Source organism: Eufriesea mexicana, unplaced genomic scaffold (genome assembly GCF_001483705.2).
Source record: "Eufriesea mexicana isolate 0111107269 unplaced genomic scaffold, ASM148370v2 scaffold77, whole genome shotgun sequence".
NCBI lineage: Eukaryota > Metazoa > Arthropoda > Insecta > Hymenoptera > Apidae > Eufriesea > Eufriesea mexicana.
This window is the reverse complement of record NW_016908244.1, coordinates 672,723-695,201: the sequence shown is the minus strand read 5'-3', so window position 1 is coordinate 695,201 and position 22,479 is coordinate 672,723. Positions and strand designations below refer to the sequence as shown.

The 22,479-nt window shown below is 51.3% G+C and overlaps 1 protein-coding gene across 1 annotated transcript; it reads right to left on the bottom strand.

Moving 5' to 3' along the window:
- Positions 1-447: 447 nt before the first annotated feature.
- Positions 448-22,185, bottom strand: LOC108554839 (uncharacterized). Its single transcript, XM_017910239.1, has 7 exons — positions 21,721-22,185; positions 20,635-20,859; positions 17,625-19,019; positions 2,966-3,202; positions 1,991-2,898; positions 1,633-1,915; positions 448-1,542 (listed from the first exon to the last, which is right to left on the bottom strand). Exons 3-7 carry the CDS (start codon positions 18,928-18,930, stop codon positions 1,355-1,357), a joined length of 2,922 nt encoding a protein of 973 aa, XP_017765728.1. The 5' UTR covers positions 18,931-19,019; positions 20,635-20,859; positions 21,721-22,185; the 3' UTR covers positions 448-1,354.
- Between the last annotated feature and the right edge of the window lie 294 nt (positions 22,186-22,479).

Genomic DNA, 22,479 nt, shown 5'->3' with positions numbered 1-22,479 from the left:
TATATATTTCTATATATGTATATATATATAATTCTATAGATATGCGTTTCTCCGTTTTATACGTCTCCTTCTCCTCGTAGTAAAAATATTTTTTGGGCTTCATCTTTGGGCGATCATCGTTACTCTATGCAAAGGTAGTTAAAAAATAATTCGATCCTTGCTCGCGACAACGTGGAAAGCTGGACATCCTGTTACGCGCGTTCCATCGATCCGAGATCGCAGCGTCCCGACGCCTCGAGAGCGTCGCCGTGGTCGTACTCGTCGTGACATTTCCGACTACGTCGACTCGTCGACGTGCCTTTCGTGTTTCACGACGCGATACTCCCGGCTACGTTCTTCTCTCGCGTCACGAACTCTAGCCTTAGAAAAATAATTCGCAGTCTGCTAGCTACTAAACCGGAGGACTCGGATCCTTCCTTACGTTCGCGCAGGTTCGATTCAACGTCGAGATCATTTTAAAAAATAGACTTCGTCCGTGGGTAAAACGCGAGTAAATTTCGACAAAAATACACTCTCTGTTTGTAAAAAGTTCGATACGAGAAAAGAGTATGAAAGCTAGAGCCTTAAACAGCTACTAACGCTAATAGTGACTTCGGTGATTACTGAGAGAACGATTAAAAGTTACCGACAGATACATTGGTACATCGAATACGAGTAGATAGTACGATACCATAGGATTACACCGTTTTGATTTGTCCATAGCTCTTTGGCTATGCTGCTTCGAGACATCTTTGATCCACCCCTACGAATTCGAACGACGATACGTTCCTGGTTGCCGTGAAATTCTACAAATTTCTCTCGAAAATTTCGCAAACGCTTTCGCGCGAATAAACGCATACCCGAGTTCCTCGTTTCAACAGCATCGGCGCGTCCTTCGCTTCTTCGATTCGTTTTGCATAAATTCCATCGCGTCGAACGCGCCACGGTATTGGCACCGAAATTTGTTGCCGTTCGCACGTTTCTCGCCACAACGCTGTCGAAATAAGGACCTCGAACGACGAATGCGGAAATTCTTCCGACGCAAAATACAAAACGTAACCTTCGTCGCGGCATCCTCTTAGGAAGCAGTAATATACCAAACGCATTTCGAAACGCACGTGCACAACCGAGAACATTACCGGAAATGGTAAAAATGAAGTTGGTTCGTTGTTGCGCGGGATCAACGCAGTCCCGCTTCCCTTCTTGCCAGCAATAATGAACGATATTGCTTATGGAAATAGAGCATCTGCGCGGATTATAGGCTATGGTCCTTCTGAATGTCGGAGTTTCGATTTTCGCGCGCATCCGGAGCGCTTAAATACAAAGCGGAAACGCAACGTTCTCACGCGGAATGCGATAGGAGGAGATCAACGGTTCACTTGACTTGCTGACGTGGCGTTGGAGCAGCAGGCGGTAACGTCAGGGAGTCCCTTTTCTTTCTGTTCACGCGACGTCCGACGTGCAACACCACGTCTCCAGCTTTCACGGACTTGAACTCGGCAATCGCCTCGGCGTGCGTCATACCGTGAAGAGGTTTCGAATTTATCGACAAAATTTCGTCCCCTGAAACGACATTCGAGATTTCACGTTCGATTAATCATTATCATTCCGAGCTACCTGAATAGCCGCAGCAACTACCATCGTATCTCGCACCTTCTTTGACAGTTCCAAGATCGGCAGCTTGGCCATTAGGGAAGACCGTCTTCACGTAGATTCCCATGTTACCTCGAGGACTGTCTGTACCTCCGACGATACTGAAACCGAGTCCTTTGTGTCCAGGACCCTTTAGAAATCTGGCCGTCAGTATCGTGAATGACGCGCCACCCTTGCCTGGCCTCGGTAGGGTGCAGAATCTCGACTCTTCACCCTCGCCAGCTTCGTCGATGTCTTCGAGTTCGGAGTCGGTATTCAGGCCTTCGTCTGTGTCTTGCGTGCCCTTAAAAAATAGAGGAATAAACGAGTAAATAAAAATAAAAGAGGAAAATAGCGAGTCTCTTCGTTCTTCACTCACTTGCCAAGTCTTCAAGCCGGGACCGGAGGAACTGGGGATATTCGCCACGCTTCTGCTGTTCATTCGTCTGGTCGTCTTTTTGCCAGGACTCCTTTCAGCACCCAGACTAGACGGGCCATCCTCTTTGTTCACGCACGGCGATCCAGGCCCGTTCGTGTAATTGTTTACCTGTCCACCGACTTTGAAGTCGGTCACCCTCTTCCTGGGCGTCACCCTCGGTATGTGAATCTCCTCGAACGACGAGTCCGACTGATTCCTAGACTTCGTGTTCTTCTGGAAATGCACGTTCTCGTACGAATGGTGGTCTCTCGTCTCGGAGTTGCTCCTCGCCAGATGCCTGTCGGAATGTGGCGTGACGGATGATGTTAGGTCCGACCTGTGACCCCGCTGGAAGCGTACGTTCTCGTACGAATGATCCTGGTGTCTGCCAGTGTCACGATTCTCAGAGTTGCTGCGTTGTAACACGCCTCTGGACCTCGGGCAACATCCTGGAGGGGAGTTGTTGTACAATACGTTCTCGTACACGTCTTTTTGACTCTGCTCGTGACTCAGGACCGGGGAATCGTAAGCGCTGCTAGTCTGAGAGTACGTGAACGTCTTGTTGCTGTTCGTCAATGGGCTACTGCAATTTGGAGAGTTTGGTACGCTGCCCTCTGCCAGAGTTTCGAGGTTGTCGTGGAAAGGATAGGGTGGTAGAGAAGTCGGTTCGCTGGAATCGTAGCACTCGCCGTCAAAATTCTGGCTACTCGAGGAGGACAGGGGACTGGGCACGTAGAAATTCGACGCGTTATCCTTCTGCGAGAACACCTCTGTCACGCTCAGGGCCTTTCTTTTTCGGATGCCAGCGTTTATCTTGCTGAATTTGCTTCGTAGCACGTGCTGGATGTCCGCGATACCCTTGGTGGTGCCTAAACAGCGTCCGATTATTAGCCGTCGTATCCCGAATGTCTCATAAGGTCAATGAAAATTAATTACCTGGCAATCTGAGGGAGCTGGTCTGTAACAGTTTCTTCGGCGAACTGCCATCCTGAAGACTTTTGGCTGCAGGCGAGGACTCCCTGCTAGCCGGGCTGGACCTTACGGGTTGAATAACCCCCTGGGTCGTTCCACCTTGGATCAAAGCCTCCTGAGGTTCCGAGGTCTCCTGCACGGAGCACCTCCGCCTCAGCTTTCTCCATCGTTGACTGATGCTCTTGTTCCATAAATTCAAGTCTGCAATAGAGGAGCGAAAAAGTTCCGTATGACTACCGGTCACAGACTGCGCTATCTCGTGACGAGCAGCTACCATCGTTAAAGGAACCGGATGACCAAGAGTTGCCACGAAAAAAAAAACAGAGAAGAAAAAGAGACTGCTTCTTAATCATCGGAGTTAACGACGGGAAACGCTCATCTCCTGCCCTCGCGAGGTGTAACGACGTGTTGTTATTTACCAGAGATAAAATTAGATCTCGATCGAAAGGGCAATAAAAAAAAGCGGAGACCGGGAAAAAAATAGCGTTTACGGAGATAATGTTATCAGCAAAAATAATTATCAGATACGGGGCCGAAGATTAAGAGATCATCTCGACCTTCGACTAATGTACGCGCGTGTGGAAAACTAGCAACATCTTCAATTACAATTCAATATAGTTTCCATATTCGATGCTCGTGGATCCGTGGATCCTACAAAAGACGATCGACGTTCGAATTCTGTTCCTTTCACCGATTCCCTGCAAGGGTCATGCCCCTTCGACTTCCGCTTCCTCCTCGTAGGGTGGCAACTTGGACGACCTTGGGCAAGGCAGGCGCATAACAAACTCGTGGTTTTCTTCAGCGACGGAAGAAAGTCAACGTGATGAATAATTAATGGAGATCGATGACGGGCATGGTCGCGAGGTCACTGTGCTTACGCGTTTCACTAATCCGTCTAATTACGTTTGCAACTGCGCGTCGTTTTCTCGCTTCGAGACGATCCATGTCGAACCGCAACGTGTCACGAGGACAACGCCGACAATGTCGATGTTGACGATGACAACGACGAGGACAGGAAAGCAGAAACGAACGCGCCGTTGCCCTCGACGATCGTTGCTGACACACTGGGGCGTCGGTGGCGGCTGCACTCGCCATTATCCGGAGTTACAGTCATCTTACAAAATGCACTTTCACTTGTCGACGTATCTGCGGATGCGCCCGGTTTCGCGAGGCCTTTTTCGTTCCGCAGCTAACGCCGGACGTTGCGCTTTGCGTCGCTGTGTTTTCCATAGATTACAAAGTATCGTCGAACCTTTCGTCCGCGTGGCAAACGAACAATCGGCCAACGAAATCGTTGCTCCACGCTTTTCTCCTCTTCTTCCACGTTTCACTTTTCCGCTACTCGCGCGCAAAAACGGTCGCTACTGAACGAGATCAAGCGCGTAAATCGATGAGGAATCCCACGATGTTTCGTGCTTCGGTAATTCGCATCGCTCGATTCACCGCGGGTAAAACGCGCGTGAATAATGCGCGTTATCGGGATCCGAGTTTCTCCTTCATTTTCAGCTTTCCGCGGCTGGAATAACGGGAATTGGTATCGGTTATCGGTTCCCTTGTCGCGGAATGACACCCACCATCGGCGCGAGGAAGATCGATATTTTCACGCGGAAATGCTTCGGTCCGCGTGCAGCGTTAATTAAAATTTGCCAGCATTGGCGAGCTTCATGCAAATTAGTATCGATTGCACTGAAAACTGGGATTCCACCTTGAGCAGGTCGAGCGAAAAAGCATGAAGGACACGCGGCAATTGCGCTCCGCGATCATTCGTGCGATGATCTCGTCCGATCCATCGGCGATGATAAATCCGTCCTACGTTTCAGCATGCAGACCTCGTCGTTTTCCTTCGCCGTTTTCACCTTCACAGCATGAACTTCGACAGCTTACAGTCCTCCGGATGTACGAGCATTTGCAACTCTAATCGAAGCAGCTCGGCGTAGAAATAAAAGAATCCAAGGATGTACGCCAACATGCTATCAAGATGTCGGTGCCGAAGATCAGGCGTCGCGATAGGAAGTCGGCGAGGAACGAGGAGGAACTGCGAAAACTCGAGCGCGACCGACGTTCGAGCGACGCTTGAACCAGGATTTCGGAAACCACAGGAGTCCACACTGTACGCGGTCTCGACATGAACTGAAAGACTGGAGGTTTACGGTTAGCCGTGTGCGTAAGGCATTACGTGCGTGTGCGTAACAGACTGTATACACGTGTGCAGCTTGGTACCTGTGCATACAGGGTGACGCGGAAGAAAGTATCGAACGCGTTCCCATCCCTTCGGCTTTTCGTGTTACGAATTCTCAGCATAGCTTCTCAATGACCCGCGTGAAATTCCTTTTTCCTTGGATACCATTTTATGCTCACAAGCGACTACGATTGGGCATAGTTCTCGAAAATGTTCGCTACTCGCCAGGCGAGTACGAAGTTAAAAATAAAATTAAAAATATCACCCCGAAACGGAGAAAATTTCTCGACACTCGGCAAAAACGATTTTTCCAACCGACAGGATAACTCGGCAGCTTCGAGCTGACTTCGAGCGAGGAAAATCCTACGCGTTTATTTCTAAAAGAGCACGCGGTGTATGCGATAACCGGAATGTTGCAAAGTTAACGCGCAACGACCGAAACCCCGGCAACTATTTCATCTTATTTCATATTTCACGCATTCTCGTTCCACTTTAAACGCGTATCCCGCTCGTTTCCTCCGAGAACCACGCGCGCCATTTAATTAAGCGTTCGGAGGATAACGAACACTCCGTACACTTTTCCGCTCACCGTGTATGCCACTCGCTCGTAGTCCAATTGTGTACCGATTGTGGGAACCCTTCGCCGAGTGTTAGCGAACGTTCTCTCCGTTGCACGCGCACACACGACAGCCCTGCGAGCCGTGTGCGCGCGAGGGTAAAGCGTGTGTGTACCTATTAATGTGCATCACGGCTGCGTGCACACCCTACATACAATTCTACTCGTGCGCCTCATGGTCAGGGCGGGTTGCATTATTTTCTACGATAATGCGAATGTGCGTTCTTTGCGAGGGTCCGCAGAAAGGTGGACACGCGCGTGGCCAGAGTGGCTCGCAGCGAGTACCCCGCGTTCGTGTACCGAGTTCGATAATCCGCGTACCCACCACTGGGACCACCGATCGTTCGCGAGCCTCGCAAATTGTTTTCGTAACGGTACGCACGTACAATTGGATTTTCCCTCGTCCGAACAGCCATCAGCTGCCAACGTTGCCGATCGCGCTCGCTGTTTGTCTTCGAGAGATCGAAAATATTGCACGAGACGGTGGATCGGTGAACGTGCCGGTTTCAAGGCTCTTCCACACTGCTCGCGGGTTCGCAAGCATGGGAAACTACGTTAAAACGACGATGAACGGTATAGCATTCGTCGCTTCGTATCGACCTACATTCCATTCAGACCTTTCGACCCATGAAGAGGGTAAAATACGTAGGTAAAATGCGATAAAAGCGTAAAAATATGTGTCGCGCGGTGCACAGAATGCTGGCATTCGATAGAGGAAATATGCGCTTTAAAGGGGAAACATCGATACCATAACGGGACACTATAGTAAAGTAGTAATCGAAGTTGCTTCGTTCGCATATCATACGTAACCACTGGACGAGAATACGTGCTTAAGATAAGACCAAAAAATTTGTCGAATCGTTACAAGATACGGAATGTCATAAGTCATAAAGAATTCAAACATTGCTTATGCAAGTGCATACGATTTATTACAGTTGCGATATAAATCACCGAGGTCACAAATTTATAATAAAAGTAAGAGAATCAATAAATCGTACGAATATTGTGGTGAAGAAGAAAAATGATTGGCGATCGTGAAGAAACGATAATGATCGCGCCTCTTCGCCCGACCTTCGCCAGTCAGCTGGCTATATAAAGGCCGTGACATCGTTACTAGAGATCATTTGCCAATTACTCTTCGGGCTGCTGAGATCGAAACCTTTACGAGGATGGAACCGAAACGCGAATACTTTCTTATTCCATTAATTCTTCGATACTTTTCTTTTTCGTTGCTTCTCGGCACGATATATGGGACCACATTTTCGTAAGTCACTCTCTCCATTCCACTGCAAACCCTGTCGAATTACTGTCTACCTGAGACACGTGACGAAACTCCATTCCTTAAAACACTGAGCTTGCTCTTCATCCCAGATCGAGGGTTGCGCGGCCCTGGGTGACCAAAGTTATGGTTCTGTAGTTCGGTTATAGTTCAGTTGTAGTTCAAACGCGGAAATTTACCTGCGGTTAGCCTTCACAGGATGGTCCATTATTGGCTCCTAACCCTCGAGACAGGGGTGCGACGCGTCCTGCTAGGCCACGCTGGACCCTCCCTTGTCTTCAGAGACATAATCGATTCGACGGTATTTCCTTCGTTTTCCCAGCGAGAAGCGATTGCCGAGATTTATTTGAATTTCATTTTAATTTTCATCCATATACGTATGTCCCCTTTGAATTCCATTTTTACTCGAAATCGGAGTCACTTGGGAACGAGAATCTTCCGGGACAAATTCGGAGTATTTTATATTTTATATTTTATTTGCATTCTCTTACTCTTGCAGGAGTTGTACCCGCTTGCGCTAACCGGGCGTTGTTACTTATTACAAGTGCCACGTACAGGGATCGATATGTTGCACGCGAGGCGAAGTTGAGTGAATATTTCTTCCGTTGCTCATAGCGTTTCGATGCCTCGCACGACTCTCGCTGTCGTTAGTTTTGAATAGGCACATGCAGTGCTTTTTCGTTCCGACTGTTTAGTTCGACGCGTTCGCGTATTTACATAAAAGGCGCGATGCAGGCTTGAAAGATGATGCGTTCTCGGGCCTCGAAGTGAATCGGCAAAATGTAAATGTCATTAGCATTTTGCACCGTTGCATTGAACTTTCGCGTACGTAAGTCTGCGTGTCGCGAATTTCCCGAGCTTCGATATTCCATATTTCCATTCGCTGCATTTACCCGGCGATTAGAATACCATTCCGAAATTACGAATTTCATCGTTGTTGTCACGACGGAACGAAAACTGACGAAGAGTCGAGTCGATAAGAAGTAATTAGCCGATGATTAGACGGTTGGAACGAGATCGAATCCAAGAAGCTGACGCGATATATGGCCATCGATCGTGGCCGATTTCACCGCCGATGCGAATCAAGCGTGGTCATAAGCCCGGTCGTAGGTCCTTCTCGGTTGCTATCATCGGACAGTGATTAGATTCCGCAAAACAGCCAGCGAAATGACCGCGGGGGGAACGCAAACATTCTTGTGACGCGCGCCAACGCAGTACGGAGTAGCTCGAAGAAGTTTATTCAAAGAAATGGACGCGCGATGAAAGAGGAAAGAGGGAAGGGCAAGAGATAGATAGAGAGGGAGGAAAAGGAGAGAGGCGAGGAAAACGTAAAGATAGAGGAGGAGAAGAGATAGAGTGACGCGGCAGGAAAGAGAGAAAAGGGGCTGATAGGTACACAGTCGCAGTTGGGAACGCGTAGCCTAGTGCCTGGTGAGGAATGCGTAAACGGTAGAACCGTTTTGTGAACGAAGAGAGAAGGAGAATGCACTTGGAGCTCGGCTGCGTTCGAGAGAGGCTGATAAAAAATATCGTGCGTTCCGCTACCGGTTAAACGGTTTTCGATAATGGTCGCGTCGTTTCCTCTGGTCGGTGCTTTCGCGCGATTCGTTGGTAATTATTCGCCGCTAGAAATTTCTCTCTCGATGGTCCGCGATAGTTTCGTAACTTTTCCGCGAGTCTTGGTTTGCCAAGCGCGACGCGGCGTTCGAAGAAGGCGCGCGCGAGGGGCGTTTCGGCCGTTTCCGGTCATGGCATGGGCCCCGGGTCTCGCCAGGCCGCGACGGTTCGCGTATTCCCGCGTATTTTTGCATCATGCAAGGCCAATGACGCGTCGCAAGAGCGTTGCTCGACGTCCGTCACTGATAATAGATATCGCGTGTCGCACGTTCGTCGCTTCAGCGTTCGTAGCTGTACGTACGAGACGCGTCGACGGATTGATGCACGCCATTGCATAGCGATACTCGAGAACGTTGCTGCAACCCGATTATTTCGCGCTCCTAATCTAGCCGTGTTTTCCAATGCACGTTATCTATATAAATTCCGATTGCGCGACCTCGATAGTGCTCGACTGCCGCATAATTTCTGCTCGTCGATCTCGCGTAAAGAAGATCGATCGAACGCGGTAGGAAATAACTCGGCTAGAAAGTTTCTAAGACCTTAACAGTAAGACCGATCATCGTTAGAAATAGAACGCTATGTAACCCGTGGAAACCAATTACGCTGTTAGGCAAGTGAACGGCTTAATTTCTAAGACAAAAGGTGCCCCGAAACGTCGAACGATCGGTAGAACGGATCTCTCCACGCTGCTCCTCTTCGTCCACGTACGAATATTCGGAGTTCTTCCTCGTATACGTAGATTCCGAGACAATGGCGATCGGAATAAAAGTCAATTCACGCGAATATCGTACGAGCGACGTACTGTCTCCGCTTCCATGTCACTCGTGCAACCAGTTTTGTCGACGGCGTGAATAGTTCGGTACGTGTCCGCGGAATAATCGGCTAACTGTATGCAGACAATGGCTGAGGCCACTCGGCACGCATCGTTGACTCCAATTATGCAAGGAGTTCTCAACTTGGCGCCGTTACCGCGATTACTGCACAGTCTTGTTTGTGCATTATCGAGCCTCCCGAACGTTTTATCGTTCGAATCGATACGGTAGCCGTTCGTAATTCTGCTCGAGTTTATTTTATTCCGCGATGATAGATCGGGATCGGTAGGGAAAAAGCGTATCGCGAGAACCGTCTTCCGCCGTGCCTTTCTCCGCAATTCTCGGCTCTAGACGAAGAAACATTCACGGTAGAACGAGAGGTTAAGCGTGTTCGAAGGAATACGACGAGGTTTAATCGTCGTCAGGGTACACCCTGGCGCCGAGACGAGGCGACGCAGGGTTTATTCGTGGTTTCAGCATCGGTGAAAAGAAGTATCGTTTGCAACGCGCGATCGCAGCGAACGCTAATGAGAAAGTAACGACGATCGCGGACCTTAAAAGCAGGGTAATAAAATATCCATTATTCGAGGCTCGCGTGTGCGTGTCGCAACGCATCGGAACAGCCGCGGAAGGTGGACTTTTATGGAAAATCGCCATTTGCCACTGCATCCTCCGCGCGATACGATCGCGACCGCGATAGAAATATCTTCTGCTCGAGGAACCGATTGTACGTAGACCTCTGATCGTTTCCACGTCCATGACCGTGTCAAAAATGTCGCGTCGTTCTCGATGTTTCCACGAAACGTCACGTACCGTGCGTTCGTACGACGTTCTAAAACTGTCGCGTAACGTTCCACGTTTTACGTCCTTCGCGACCCGGTCGCTGGGTCATCGAGTGACGAAATTTTAATCGGGGCCCAACGGGTACGTCGCGCTAAGTGGCTCGTAACGTTGTCCGTGCCGCGTTAATTTGCAATTTGACAATGCGGAGTAGCCGCGAGACACGCATACGATCGATATCATCGGCGTCGATCGATTTTCATCGGGAACCGTGACTAAGGAAAATCGAGAGTGGCCATTTTATGATCCGCCGCGACGATCGACGAACTCGCGAATTATTTTACATGCGAAATTAACCTTTCGTATTCCGGCTTACGCGGTTAGACCGCGACTCTCTCGAAGAATGCACAAATCATGCGCGGGTGCACGATGCGTGACGCAAATGTCTGCGAATACCTTGTTCCCTGTTTCCGGACGAATTATCGTGGCCTTTGCAACCGCGCGCTTTCACGCGGCACCGTTACGATCCGCGCAGTAAAATATCGTTTAAATATTTATGAACAGCTCTCGTATCGAGAATGTCGCGCGAAATGAACTAAACGAGAGAAAAAGGCGAAAGAGAGATGGTCGGGGACAGGAAGAGGAAGGGGAACGAAGGGAACGGAACGGAACGGGATGGAACGGAACGGGATGGAACGGAACGGAACGGAACGATGTATGTACGAGGCTCGTAGGCGAAAGAGAGATGGTCGGGGACAGGAAGAGGAAGGGGAACGAAGGGAACGGAACGGAACGGAACGGGATGGAACGGAACGGAACGGAACGATGTATGTACGAGGCTCAAGAAGTGTGGCGCGAGTTGTGCGTGAGCACAATGCTTTTTAAGTGGCCGCTGCGATCACGAGCAAGCCTGTAAAGCGCTGGTGTCAACGTTCGCAAACTAAAGAACAGGATCATTCGACAGGAAGTACTATCTTTATACACCGAATTTCAATCAGTCGGAACCCGACCGTTCGAGGCTCGCATCCGGTCAACGAACGATCGATCGGTCGGCTTTTCGATGGAAACGCGTCGTTGCTTACTAAGCGATTACGTTCCACTTGGCAAACTGATAACGGTGAACGTGCAAAATTTCCACGGGATTTAAACGTAGGTCGATCTATTCCTCGGATTAGAGCTGGCAGGACGAAAGATCTCGCCAAGAATTCCTATTATTCCCGTGTAAAAGGTTGAAACCTTTCGTGAGAATCTCAAAGCAGAGTCAGCAGAGTCAACAGAGTAAACTCGATTAGCCGCACGAAGCGTCGTTGGATCGGTTTTCGTTCGTCCTCCTGCTGAATAAAGTCGCGAGCACTCCGATGGATACGAGTAGAAATTTAAACGTTCGAATCCTTTTCATTCTTCGAGAAAGAAACTGATCGTCGTGATTCGTGATTCCACCACCGGGCACGATGCTCCAAACTGCTCCCTTCGGACCGGTCGACGATGGCAAATTCACCCTTTTGTTCCAAACGAACAAAAGATGCCCGATTCCACGTTTGCGCGAATATTCTTGCAAACGGAGCACGCGATTAAGCAATTATCCGCTTCCCTTTTGGCACACCGGGAGGAGCGTTATTACGCGTCGCGTGACTCGCCAAGATTCGAGATTTTTTGGCGAAATCGTCCTCCTGCCTGTTGTCAATTGCAACAGGGAGCTGTCACGCGAGACGCAGTCGCCGGCTCTTCCCTATGGCGATTTTATTGGCCGCCTTCTTGGAATTTCGACGATTACGTCGCTGCGGGAATACGCTATAAGTAATAATTTCGGGGCTGACGGTCGCCGAGAATTAAATTACTCCATTACCATGTCAATTTGTTAGCCTATGGTGTAATTCGGCATGTGACGTCAGTCGTACCGCCGTGTCATGCGGGACGTGAACCGTACGCTCGAACAAAGAACCCGTTGATGTTTCTTTGAAACACGGAAATCGATCGATGGAACTTTGTACGCGATAACAATGAGGGCTCGAGGGGGCGGAGCGACGAGATCAAGGAACGAAGCGAGCTCTGGAGATTCTCACGTACAATAACGTTTCCTGTATCGGTCACTCGGAAATCTCTTCGATACGATCTTTTTAACTTTCCGAGCCTTATGAGAGCCACGCTGGAATACCGCGGGTCGCGAGATCCGATCAGGCTGATTCCGTAATACGATAAAAGCTCGCTCGAGAATTAATCCGAGCGATAAAACCGTGAAAGCCACGTTTATCCCGATCTCGAGTGAATTACCCAGCGATTTCGACGATATTTCCGATAGGTGCTTCCTCGTTCCAGCGTGGATCTTCGCGGGGTCCGAAATTCCTCCCTTTCCATCAGCCGAGCGATCCATCTGGCCCAACTGCGATAGATAAAACAACCGTGGCGTGACCGTTATCTCGCGTATGCGTTGCATAGCGAAGAGTATCAAGCCTGTTCTAAATAGGACGGAAAAAATCGACGCGATTCATAGGCGTGCGAAGCGCGCGATTCAAACGGAACCGCAGCGACAATTTTCTGCGCGTCGGACATGCGCCACGACGCGGTCGTAGGGATAACACGACCGATACATGTTTCCACGATAACGTCTCTTTCCTATGGAACGGGAGCCGATAAGCAGGCGCCCGCTGCTGAAACGTCGTCGAGCTTCTCTGTCCGATTCCATGTCAGTCGCCTTCGTAGCGAGCAACGCGCTATTTAATTGCTCCGCGAACAATGGCGCTTTTTCTGCCTTCCGCTGTCCTCCCGTTTCCACGCAAACGCGTCGATCGGCGATCCAAGTAAATCCTCTCGGGATCCTCATCTTTCCTTACGTACGTGCGATTCTCGTACGACTTTCGACTCGCGTACTTTAAATTTTCGCGAGAACGATTCGGTGGAGAACCGCGACAAGGAAAATCGGAATGGGGAGGCGTCGAGAACGATTCTCGGTATTGGGAATTTTTCAGCGATCGGTGGTTCGTTAAAGCAGAACGTGCTGGCACAAAGCGAACGTTCGATCGATTAACCCGGCATTATCGGACGCTAGTATAAATAGCGGTGAACCGGGGGCCACTATCTCCCGAATGCGCGAACAAAAGTCAGCGATTTCTGCGAAATCGCGCCGATTCCCGGGTCACGCGGGGCGCCTAAATTCGAAACAGATTGCCCGAACGGGAAGCCAGAACGTCTGGCAAACGTTCCTCGGAGGCGTTTGAAGAGCAATATCCCGTGTTTCCCGAGCCGCAATAAGTCATGGCCAGGCACAGGAGGCTGAGCGTGAGAAAACTTCCCCGAATAATGCCGCGCGGTCGTCCGGCGAAAGCTCGCACACGCGTGAGCGTATGGCGCTAGCCGCAATAAGTCATGGCCAGGCACAGGAGGCTGAGCGTGAGAAAACTTCCCCGAATAATGCCTTGCGGTCGTCCGGCGAAAGCTCGCACACGCGTGAGCGTGATGGCGCGCGCGACCGCGTTCGCCCTCGTACAGTTTGAGTGCTCGTAATTAAGTGCATAACGAGGCTTGTTTACACCGAGTCGGGTCCTCGTAATCTCCAGAGCCGCTTAGTCTGCCGTTTTAATCGGACTCTTCTCGGAACGGAATTTATGGCACGCCCAATGGTGTACAATAGCGAGACGATGCACATTCGCGAGAACATTCCGCTGGAATCTTCCGAGTCTATTATAATCTCCGAAGGTAATCGGCGTTAATCGAACGCGAATGGACGGAAGGAGCGGAAACGGAGGAAAATAAAGGAGAACGGTGTAAAATCGGAGAGGTCGGATTAAAAAGGGCGTAAAAGGAGCTGGAAAATGAGCGGAAACAGGGGGAATTGGGTAGATAAGACGCGGATAGAACGAGCGCCGCGCCTTGCGAGCGATTTGACATTTTAAGCCTGGGTTATTCCAATCGACGTACCGTTTTAGCATTCGTTCTAAACAGGAGAAACGGGCAGGGGAAAAAATTTGGCAGACAAAAGTGGCGGTGGGCCGTACGCGTCTCGCGGAACGGGTAAACGCGGTCGGACTTGTCGGGGTGAAAATGTCAGGCATTTACCACGCGGATTTCTCTCACCTTTCGACGCGGGATGCCCGTCTTTCGTCGGGCAACGATCGCGTAATAAATACCCATTCGTGACGAGACACGTTGTACGGGCGAAAACACGGGAAAGCTTGCGGATCGTTATCAAGCCACGTTGCTCCGCGGGGATTCGCGACGGTGCTCCGAATGCCGGCGATGATTAATATTCGTCCGCGTTGGAGGACGAGCGCGAACGTTGCGACATCGATAGGAATATCGGTACGTCATCGAGGCGATTTCGAGCGAGCGCGAAGACAGGACGGTATGCGAAGGAAAAAATGAAGCTCGACCGAGACGTTCGCGTGGTCGATGATGCACGCGCTTATCGGATCGATCGCGAGGCCACGGTACCTTACGTAAGCTCGTCAAATTTGAGCGAAGCAACGGCATGGCGAAAGGCAGAGTCGGTGCAGCGCGTACTCGCTATACTCGGGCGAATCGCTGGACCGGGTGACGCGACGTTACCATGCTTATCCAAGAAGAGATCTCTCACCTTTGTTGTCGCAGACGTCGCAGAGCACCATCTCCAGAGGGAAGAGGCTCGCGTGTGCATCCGACCGCGTGATCGCGTCTGCACTGAGGAACTCGGCACGCCCGGAGGACGCTGGTCGGCACGTCGACGACAGGCCGGAACGGGACGAAGAGGAAGACGACGAGGAACGGCGTGCGCGTATCGACCAAGTTCGATAATGTGTAACCGGCTTCGTTGGAGGGACGCGCGTGTGGTATCCACCGACGGAGAACGCGACACGCCGGCCAACGAAACGGGTGGAGGCGCGTGACAAAATAAAGGAGTACCACTCGGTCAGAGGAGCATCGGTGGTGGAGAAGCAGTGGTGGCGCGACTCGAAATCGCGGGATGCACGGTGGCGAAGGAAGGAGGAAGGCGGTGGCCGGAACGGAAAGGAAACGGGGGATAAAGACGTGGCGGATGGAACGCGCGGGTTGCACCGGTTCGATCGGCGCGTCGAAAAATGCTGGCGGTTTGACAGCTAGATTTGCACTGAAGAGTAACATCGGCCCATACGCCGGACTTACGGGAGCAGAGGATGGGTCTGCGGGCTGATGGAGGGGCTAGGGGAAGAAGCCTGCGTTTCATTGTACGCACACCATGGGCCACCATGGAGGGGCAGGAAGGACGGCAGATCAATATTAGGGCGTAGACTCAAGGGCAAGGGCCGTCACCCTGCCCCTACGTGCGTGCGTTCGTCTCGTGCAGCATTTATCGGAATGCTCGAGCATTTCGAGTGCACGGCCACGATGCATCGTCGATGCGCGTCGATCGATCGATCGTTCGCTCGTCCGAGGAATCCTTATCGAGCTCGCGGCCTATTGTTCTCTCGAGATATCCACGGTCTTCCGGTCGGCGAGCGTCGCATCGCAGATTTGTAATCCGTTCACGATGATCGGTGGTCAACGCGCGTGATCGGCGAGCTTTTCGCCGTGGCTCGTCGACCAAATTTCGACGATCCACGGAGCGAAGAAGGTGGACGGTTCTTAGGACGAACGTTTCGTAAACCTCCGCGATCGTGACGCAACGCGAAACACACGCGAGACTACGTTCCACGATAGACGCGAGCTTTTGCGTAACGCGTTTTTTTTTTTCTTTTTTTTTTTTTTTTTTATAAATCTATGGCTAAGCGAGGCAAGGTAAATTCCGATGCGCAACAAAGTTCGCGAGTAAATACGTGCCAGCCGATCGAATGCATCGCGTGTCATTGGACTTTTAATAAACGCACAGCCTGCCTCGATACGCGTATACCTATGCGCGCGTTACGTTCGTTATTTATGAAATATCCATCTCGGGAATGCGTGCAAGAAATCCGTTCCCCCTTTTCCTTCTTTCCCCGCCGATTTGATACGATATGCAATCGAGTCCGAGGCGGATGATGCATGGCATTAAAATGTTGCAAAAAAGTATTTAACGCTACACGCGAAAACGATGTATACGTTGCTCGTATATCTTCGACGCGACGACAGTTTCGTAATTTATCGAATCTGGTACACGGTGAATATATCTCGCGCAGCGCTAAAGGGAACAGCAGAGGCTTAGGCTTCCGATCGTTTCTTTTCCGTTAAGCCGAGTCTCACGCTCGGACCAGCTCAGTTTTCCTCCCATCCTTCGGGTTTTACGAGTGCGCCCGAAATTGTAACGCGATAAAGCGTTTCCGTGGAGGAACGTCGCCGCTGGAGCGACCTTTCCCCGCAGCTAGCAAGAGATAGAACAAATTCACGTGTAAAGAAGATAACCGGCAGATAAGGATTGCCGTGCACCGAAAGGGAGAAAAGAACGTACGGGGCACCGCACCGGTCGGTTGCCGCCCAAGAACTTTCATCGCGTCTGGATCCGAGTAAATGGTGCGAGTACGATCGACGTCGGAGAGAAATTAGATACACGGCGGATTCGTGGCGTGAGAATCGAGAAAATCGACTCGGTTCGCGGGCGAAACGATCGTGTTTACGGCATACCAGAAGCGGTACACGCCAACGATCGGTCCCCGCGACCGGCAAACTCGAAATCTCGTACGCGCGGCTTGTTTCGCGACGAATCACGCGCTGGAAACGACCGCCGGATAAAGTGGATCAACGCTAGAAAGCACCAACGATCGACTCGTTCACGATTCGTGCCGCGTTACAAAAGCGAAGAGGCCAGCGTGCCTGTTCCTCCTAGCCGAATCCATATGTTGCGACATATGTTGTTAGGGACACGCTACCCTGACCTGCACTAGCGGCAAGAGCGAGAAAGGGAGCCTGCGTCTAAAAATAGGGGTGCCCCGAGCTAAGGGATTAATGGCCACGCCGGTTGTAATTTTAAACACCTCGGCAAACGTTGCTAATCCAATCTGCCGGCTTATAAAACGCGCCCCGTAAGCGGCCCAAGGACCTACGACCCACCCGGGGGTCATCGAAATGGCCAGCAGATATTTCAATAAATCTCACTTAACGCTCGCGTCGTGTTCGTGTGCGTTGATCGGTATTACGCACGAGCGCGATTGCTCCTTTAGGGACAATCAGCGGCAATTTCGACGCAACCGAGGCTAATGGAACGACGAAACTCTACGAGACTGTACCGTGATTTTGACAGAGATTAGCGCCGATTTTCGAAACTTCCTGGCTTCCCAGCAAGGTACCTTTTGACACGGAACACGCAGCGTTCCGTGGGAGTGTCTTCGTTTATCAGGCCACGGCGATAAATCTCCTCTGTCCCGATATCTGAAGATACCTCTAATCTATACAGCACGAACCAACGTTGAGTCACTCACCCTTTCGCTGATCCTCGCTGTCCGAGTGAAGTTCCACGTCGTGTAACCTCATCGATTGCACGAACCCTCTCCAGTGACTTCGCGACCTTCTTCTCTCCTGCAGATCAGACTTCAGATCCGCCAGTTGCTGATCAGACTCCTTCAACAGTCCCTCCAAGATGTCCGGTCTGTCGAGCTCCTTCGTCTTCATCTTCGACTCCTCCGTTGCACCGGCGTTGTTCGAACGATCGTCGTCGTTCGAAGACGCTTCGATCGCTTTCCCCGTTGTCTTGGCTTTCCTCGAGTTTTCCTGCACGTCGCTCCTCGCGCCGTTGTCGGGAATCGTTCCATTCCCGTCACCGCTGCGTCTGTTCTTCGACTCTCTTCTTCTCCGAACCGGGGGTTGAGGCTGTGTCTCCGCTGGGGCTGAGTGATTTTTCCCTCTCTCGGATTGCTTGGGATCCACGCTGTTCTTTTGGCTCGCTTTGCCGGACACCCTGCCGTTAATTTCCTTGCTCGCTTTCAGGTTCGACGCGTTCCTCGGATTGTTGTAGCGATCCTTCAGCGACTCCCGATTGCTCCGAGAGGCCTCCAACAGTTTCTGCGCGAGTAATCTCGTTTTATTAATTTCCGGCGCGGCTTTCTTCTCGTGCTTCTCCGTCTCGCTCCTCTTCTCGAGCTTCTTCTCGTTCGAGCACTTCACCATCGCCCTCGGCGAGCCATCGGGCGTTTGAAACATCTGTTGGATCTTGAAGATATCCGAGCGAATCTTCGCCGGGCTCGACAGCTCCGTCTTCCTGCTAGGCGTCGAGGATTTCGCGTCGTTCCTACTCGCGACTCTGGGACACCTCTGAACTGGCGGAGTGTTCCTCAGTCTCTCCAGGTCCTTGAGATCGGCCAGCATAGAGCTCGGCGTCCTGGTCGGTCTGCTGGAACCGTCGATGGCGATGGTCCTCGGTCGATCTTTCTCCACTCGACCGATCTTCTCCATCGGTATCAGGGCCGGGTCGACGAACACGGTGTCTCGTATCTGACTGATGTTACGCAGCCTTGGCGCGCCGACCTTGAGGCCGGTTGTCCTCATAATCACCTTCTCCATGGACTGGATGTCCCTTTCACGAGCCAAACGTCTTTCATCGATCAATTTGCCTCGATGAACGTCGATTGCCGGCACAAACGGACCGTGATATACCGGGCTATTGACGGAGGAAGCAGCTCGTGAATTGGTCACAGGATTTGTAGGCCTGCTGGTTCTCAACGGTGACATTCTAACCAGCTTCGGTGCATCCCTGGGATCGTCGGTCTGTAAACTGCCTCTGTATACCATCGTTGTTGCTGGTTCCGCTGCTGCGCTCGGCTACCGCGTTCCACTTTTTCCGATCATTGGAAAGTCACCCTCGCGTGCGTGTCACCATGCTGAAAAACACAGAGAGATTCGTTGTATCAGCGGATGCTTGCTCCGGTGTCCGAGGAAACGCGTACTTTATTACTTAAACGCATATTTAAAGCAGCTGCCACGGAGTCCGTAGATCACCGTCTTCCGTTTCAACGGAGGGAAGGGGGAACCATCGAGCCACGTGAATCTTCGGGTTCATTTCCGTTCCTTGGATCGAGGCGAGCGAGCAGGAGGTGGCAGCGAAAAATCGAGCGGATCGATCGTAGCGGTAGTTTATCGTGGTGAAATCCCGCAATTTCCTCGATCCTCGACGTCTCCATTAACCGGATCGAACGATCGGCCGGCTAATTCGAATGGAAATCGACGAATCGAGCATCATATCCGTCGATATGGGTCCCGTAACGTTACCTACGCGATTAGCCTCGCGTAACTGTTAATCGACGTAAATTACAATCAAGAGAGTCGGTTATTCGCCACGAAGGCTCCTCTCTGAGAAGTCGGTGGGTGTCACCATGTAGGCAGTGACCCGGCCATCTTGCGACACGTACGACACCGACATGTAGGTGTAGCTCGCTAATACGACAGTCCGCGGCCGTTTCAACGCGTATCTACCTGTATTTTAATCGCTCTTAACTCGCTGCATTCTAATTACGCGAGATGGGTTGTCGGGGGTGACAGCCGACGATCGTACGGCCGTAAAAGGACGCCGAGATCGATCACACGGAACGTTCGTTACGTTCCTACGTTCTATTAGGATCGATCGTCTACCGCTTTGTCCGGAACGCCACGGTTATGATCGCCAATTGTTATGCCGCGAATATCTCCGTTCGCTCGCGATCCGTTATATAACGCTCTGCGTTTTGTCTTACCCGTCGATCGAACAACCATCGCCAATCGATCCTTCGAGATAACGCTACCTCGTTTCCGCTACCTCTGCTGGCGAACCTCGCGGACCTCGCGTTGCATTTCTACGTTTTTGCGATCTTCGTCGCGGGCAAACGACGTCGACGTTGCTACACCAGCCTCAGCCTCGTGACTTCGAGTTTCCCGTCAGCTCGATCGTAAACGATATCGTTTCTTTGCTTTCTTCGCGTACGTTCGCGGCAGCATGCATTACGGCGTGCAGGTTTTTGCGGTTCGCGATCCATAGGAAGAAGCTGCGACTCTGCTCCGCGTTCGTTAACTCGCCATGCTTCCCACAAGATAAGAGAAATCGTCGTTTCCACAGATTCACCGTTTCGTTACCGCGCGCGAAAAGCTTGTTCCGGTTGTAGAACGAACAATTTCACGAAACGCGTCACGCAACAACGGCCCTTCTGTGTTTCGATTCGTATGCAAACGGGCTACACGTTGCATCTGCAACTTGGTTCACGCTAACTTATTACGGCCGCCTTTGCCTGTCTATTCGTCAATTAGTCACGGTAGACGAAGTGCATCCGAGACAAATCTCGCGTGGCTTTTCCTTCGCCACGAGGAGGAAGACCAGAGTCGGCTAGGCCTCGCTAGGCCCACGGGAAGCGTTGATCGATAAGCGGAACAAGCGATCGACAGACCGAACTTTATCTCCTTCCGTCCCGATTACCGCGACGATCGTGGCTCGCACACGACGAGAGAAAAGCATCGAAATTTACGTACCATTTCCGTCTTTGACAGCGTTTCACGACGCGAGGATGGCGCCACGCGTACGATTCACGCGGAGGATTTTCGGCAGAGGATCACCACGTTGCAACAGCCTCGCGATCCTCGCTCCTCTTCGATATCCCGATTCGGTTGCACCGAGTCTTTCTGCCGTCCTGCCTCGTCGTAGAATTCTAATAACGGAAACCGCTCTGTGCTCTCGTAACCAGTCTCTCGTTAGCTCTGCAATAAAAAGGTTCATGCATTTTCCATTAAAAGAATGCCGCGCTTTATTTCACTCCGGCGCACGCATCCGTTCTTTTCACTCGTTTCTCTCGTTTCTCTCGTTTCGTTTCCCTTTGTCGTCGCGTTTCATCGGCCTTTTGCCCGAGACTTTTAGCCCCGCGAGAGCAACATCTTCGTACGAACCGGACCGGAAACGGCCGTTACATTATACCCATCCTTCGCCGGTGGTTGGCTGGAATTACGCAACGCTTTCCATCGATTTCTAGCTTCTTCTTTTCTTTTTTTATTGTCAATTACAGATTAATTGGCCGTGTATCGAGTAACCGGCTCCGCAGCCCGGATAGAACGTAATTGCGTGCTTGTCTTCAATAACCCTTCGTGCTTTCCCCGGTTTATCGTGGAGCAGAGATCGCGCGGTATACATATTTATGTTGAGAACTTAGCGGATCCGCTTCCTTCGACTAGTGACAGCCATCCGCGGTAAACTAGACCGATCCCATGTACGTAAGTGGATGGGAACCGGCAAGCATGCCAGGAAATATTCTATTTTTACGCGTTGCCGTTGATAAAGTTTCAAGGCTCCCTTACCACGGTGTACAGGCATCGTCCACCCCTGTGTTAACGCGAGAGCCGCGGTTTACGACGCGAATTACAAGCCGTACAAGTCGTACGCTATGGATACTCTAATAAACGGATATCGCAAACGTGTCCCGGTGTTAGGCGAGGACAAGGCAATTTACCGTCGATTATCTGTATCTTTCTCTGCTTCGCGCGCGCGCGCGCGCACGCGTACACACTGTCCCCGGTACACGATCTCAAAGACGAAAACGAGCGCATCGATCGCCGGATCGAACTCACCCGAATGGATTGGCTCCCACGAAGAGAACGGCTGCACCGTACGCGCACTCTAGATCTCCCGTTTTTCTGCTTCCTCCTCTTCTTCCCCTTTTTCTTTTCCTTTCTGACGAATAGCAGACTTCGATTTCCACAGGGGCCGAACACGCGAAGCGTAACGCTTATCGGGAATAATTTTCACACTATCGCGTCGCGGCAACTGGCACGGAACCATCCGCGCGGTACGGAAACAGCGTCTACACGCGGTTCTGTTTCCCCGCGTGGAAAACAAACACCTCGAACTGGAAGCGTGCTGCACGTGGATCGTGGACCGAAGCTGAGCCAACTGGTGCCGCGTCTACGCGCGACTTCCTCTTCTCCGCGACCGGATGCGACGATAGCCAGAGTCACCGCGGACGCGTGGAGCGGCGACGAAACGCTTGCAGCGACAGTACCAAGTTCCTTCGTGCCGTAAGGAGCACTGAATGGGTTTGCCAGCGACCAAACATAATCGCGTTTACGGCACAGCTGTAGGTACACCACTCTTTTCCTTTCCTTTCCATGCGAGCCAGTCGAGTACCGGAGGATCCCCACTACGTGCACGCGTACAGCACGAGCGTACACCCACGCGACACCCGGTATACGTGGGCAGACACGGGTTGGCATTGGAGAGGAAAGGAGAGGCCAGATGCTCGGCAACTGTCAAATTTCTATTGCTCCTTCTCTCTGGAATGCGCCAGGCCTCGTCGTGTGGCAGAATCTTTGCTGCATCTACGCATCTTT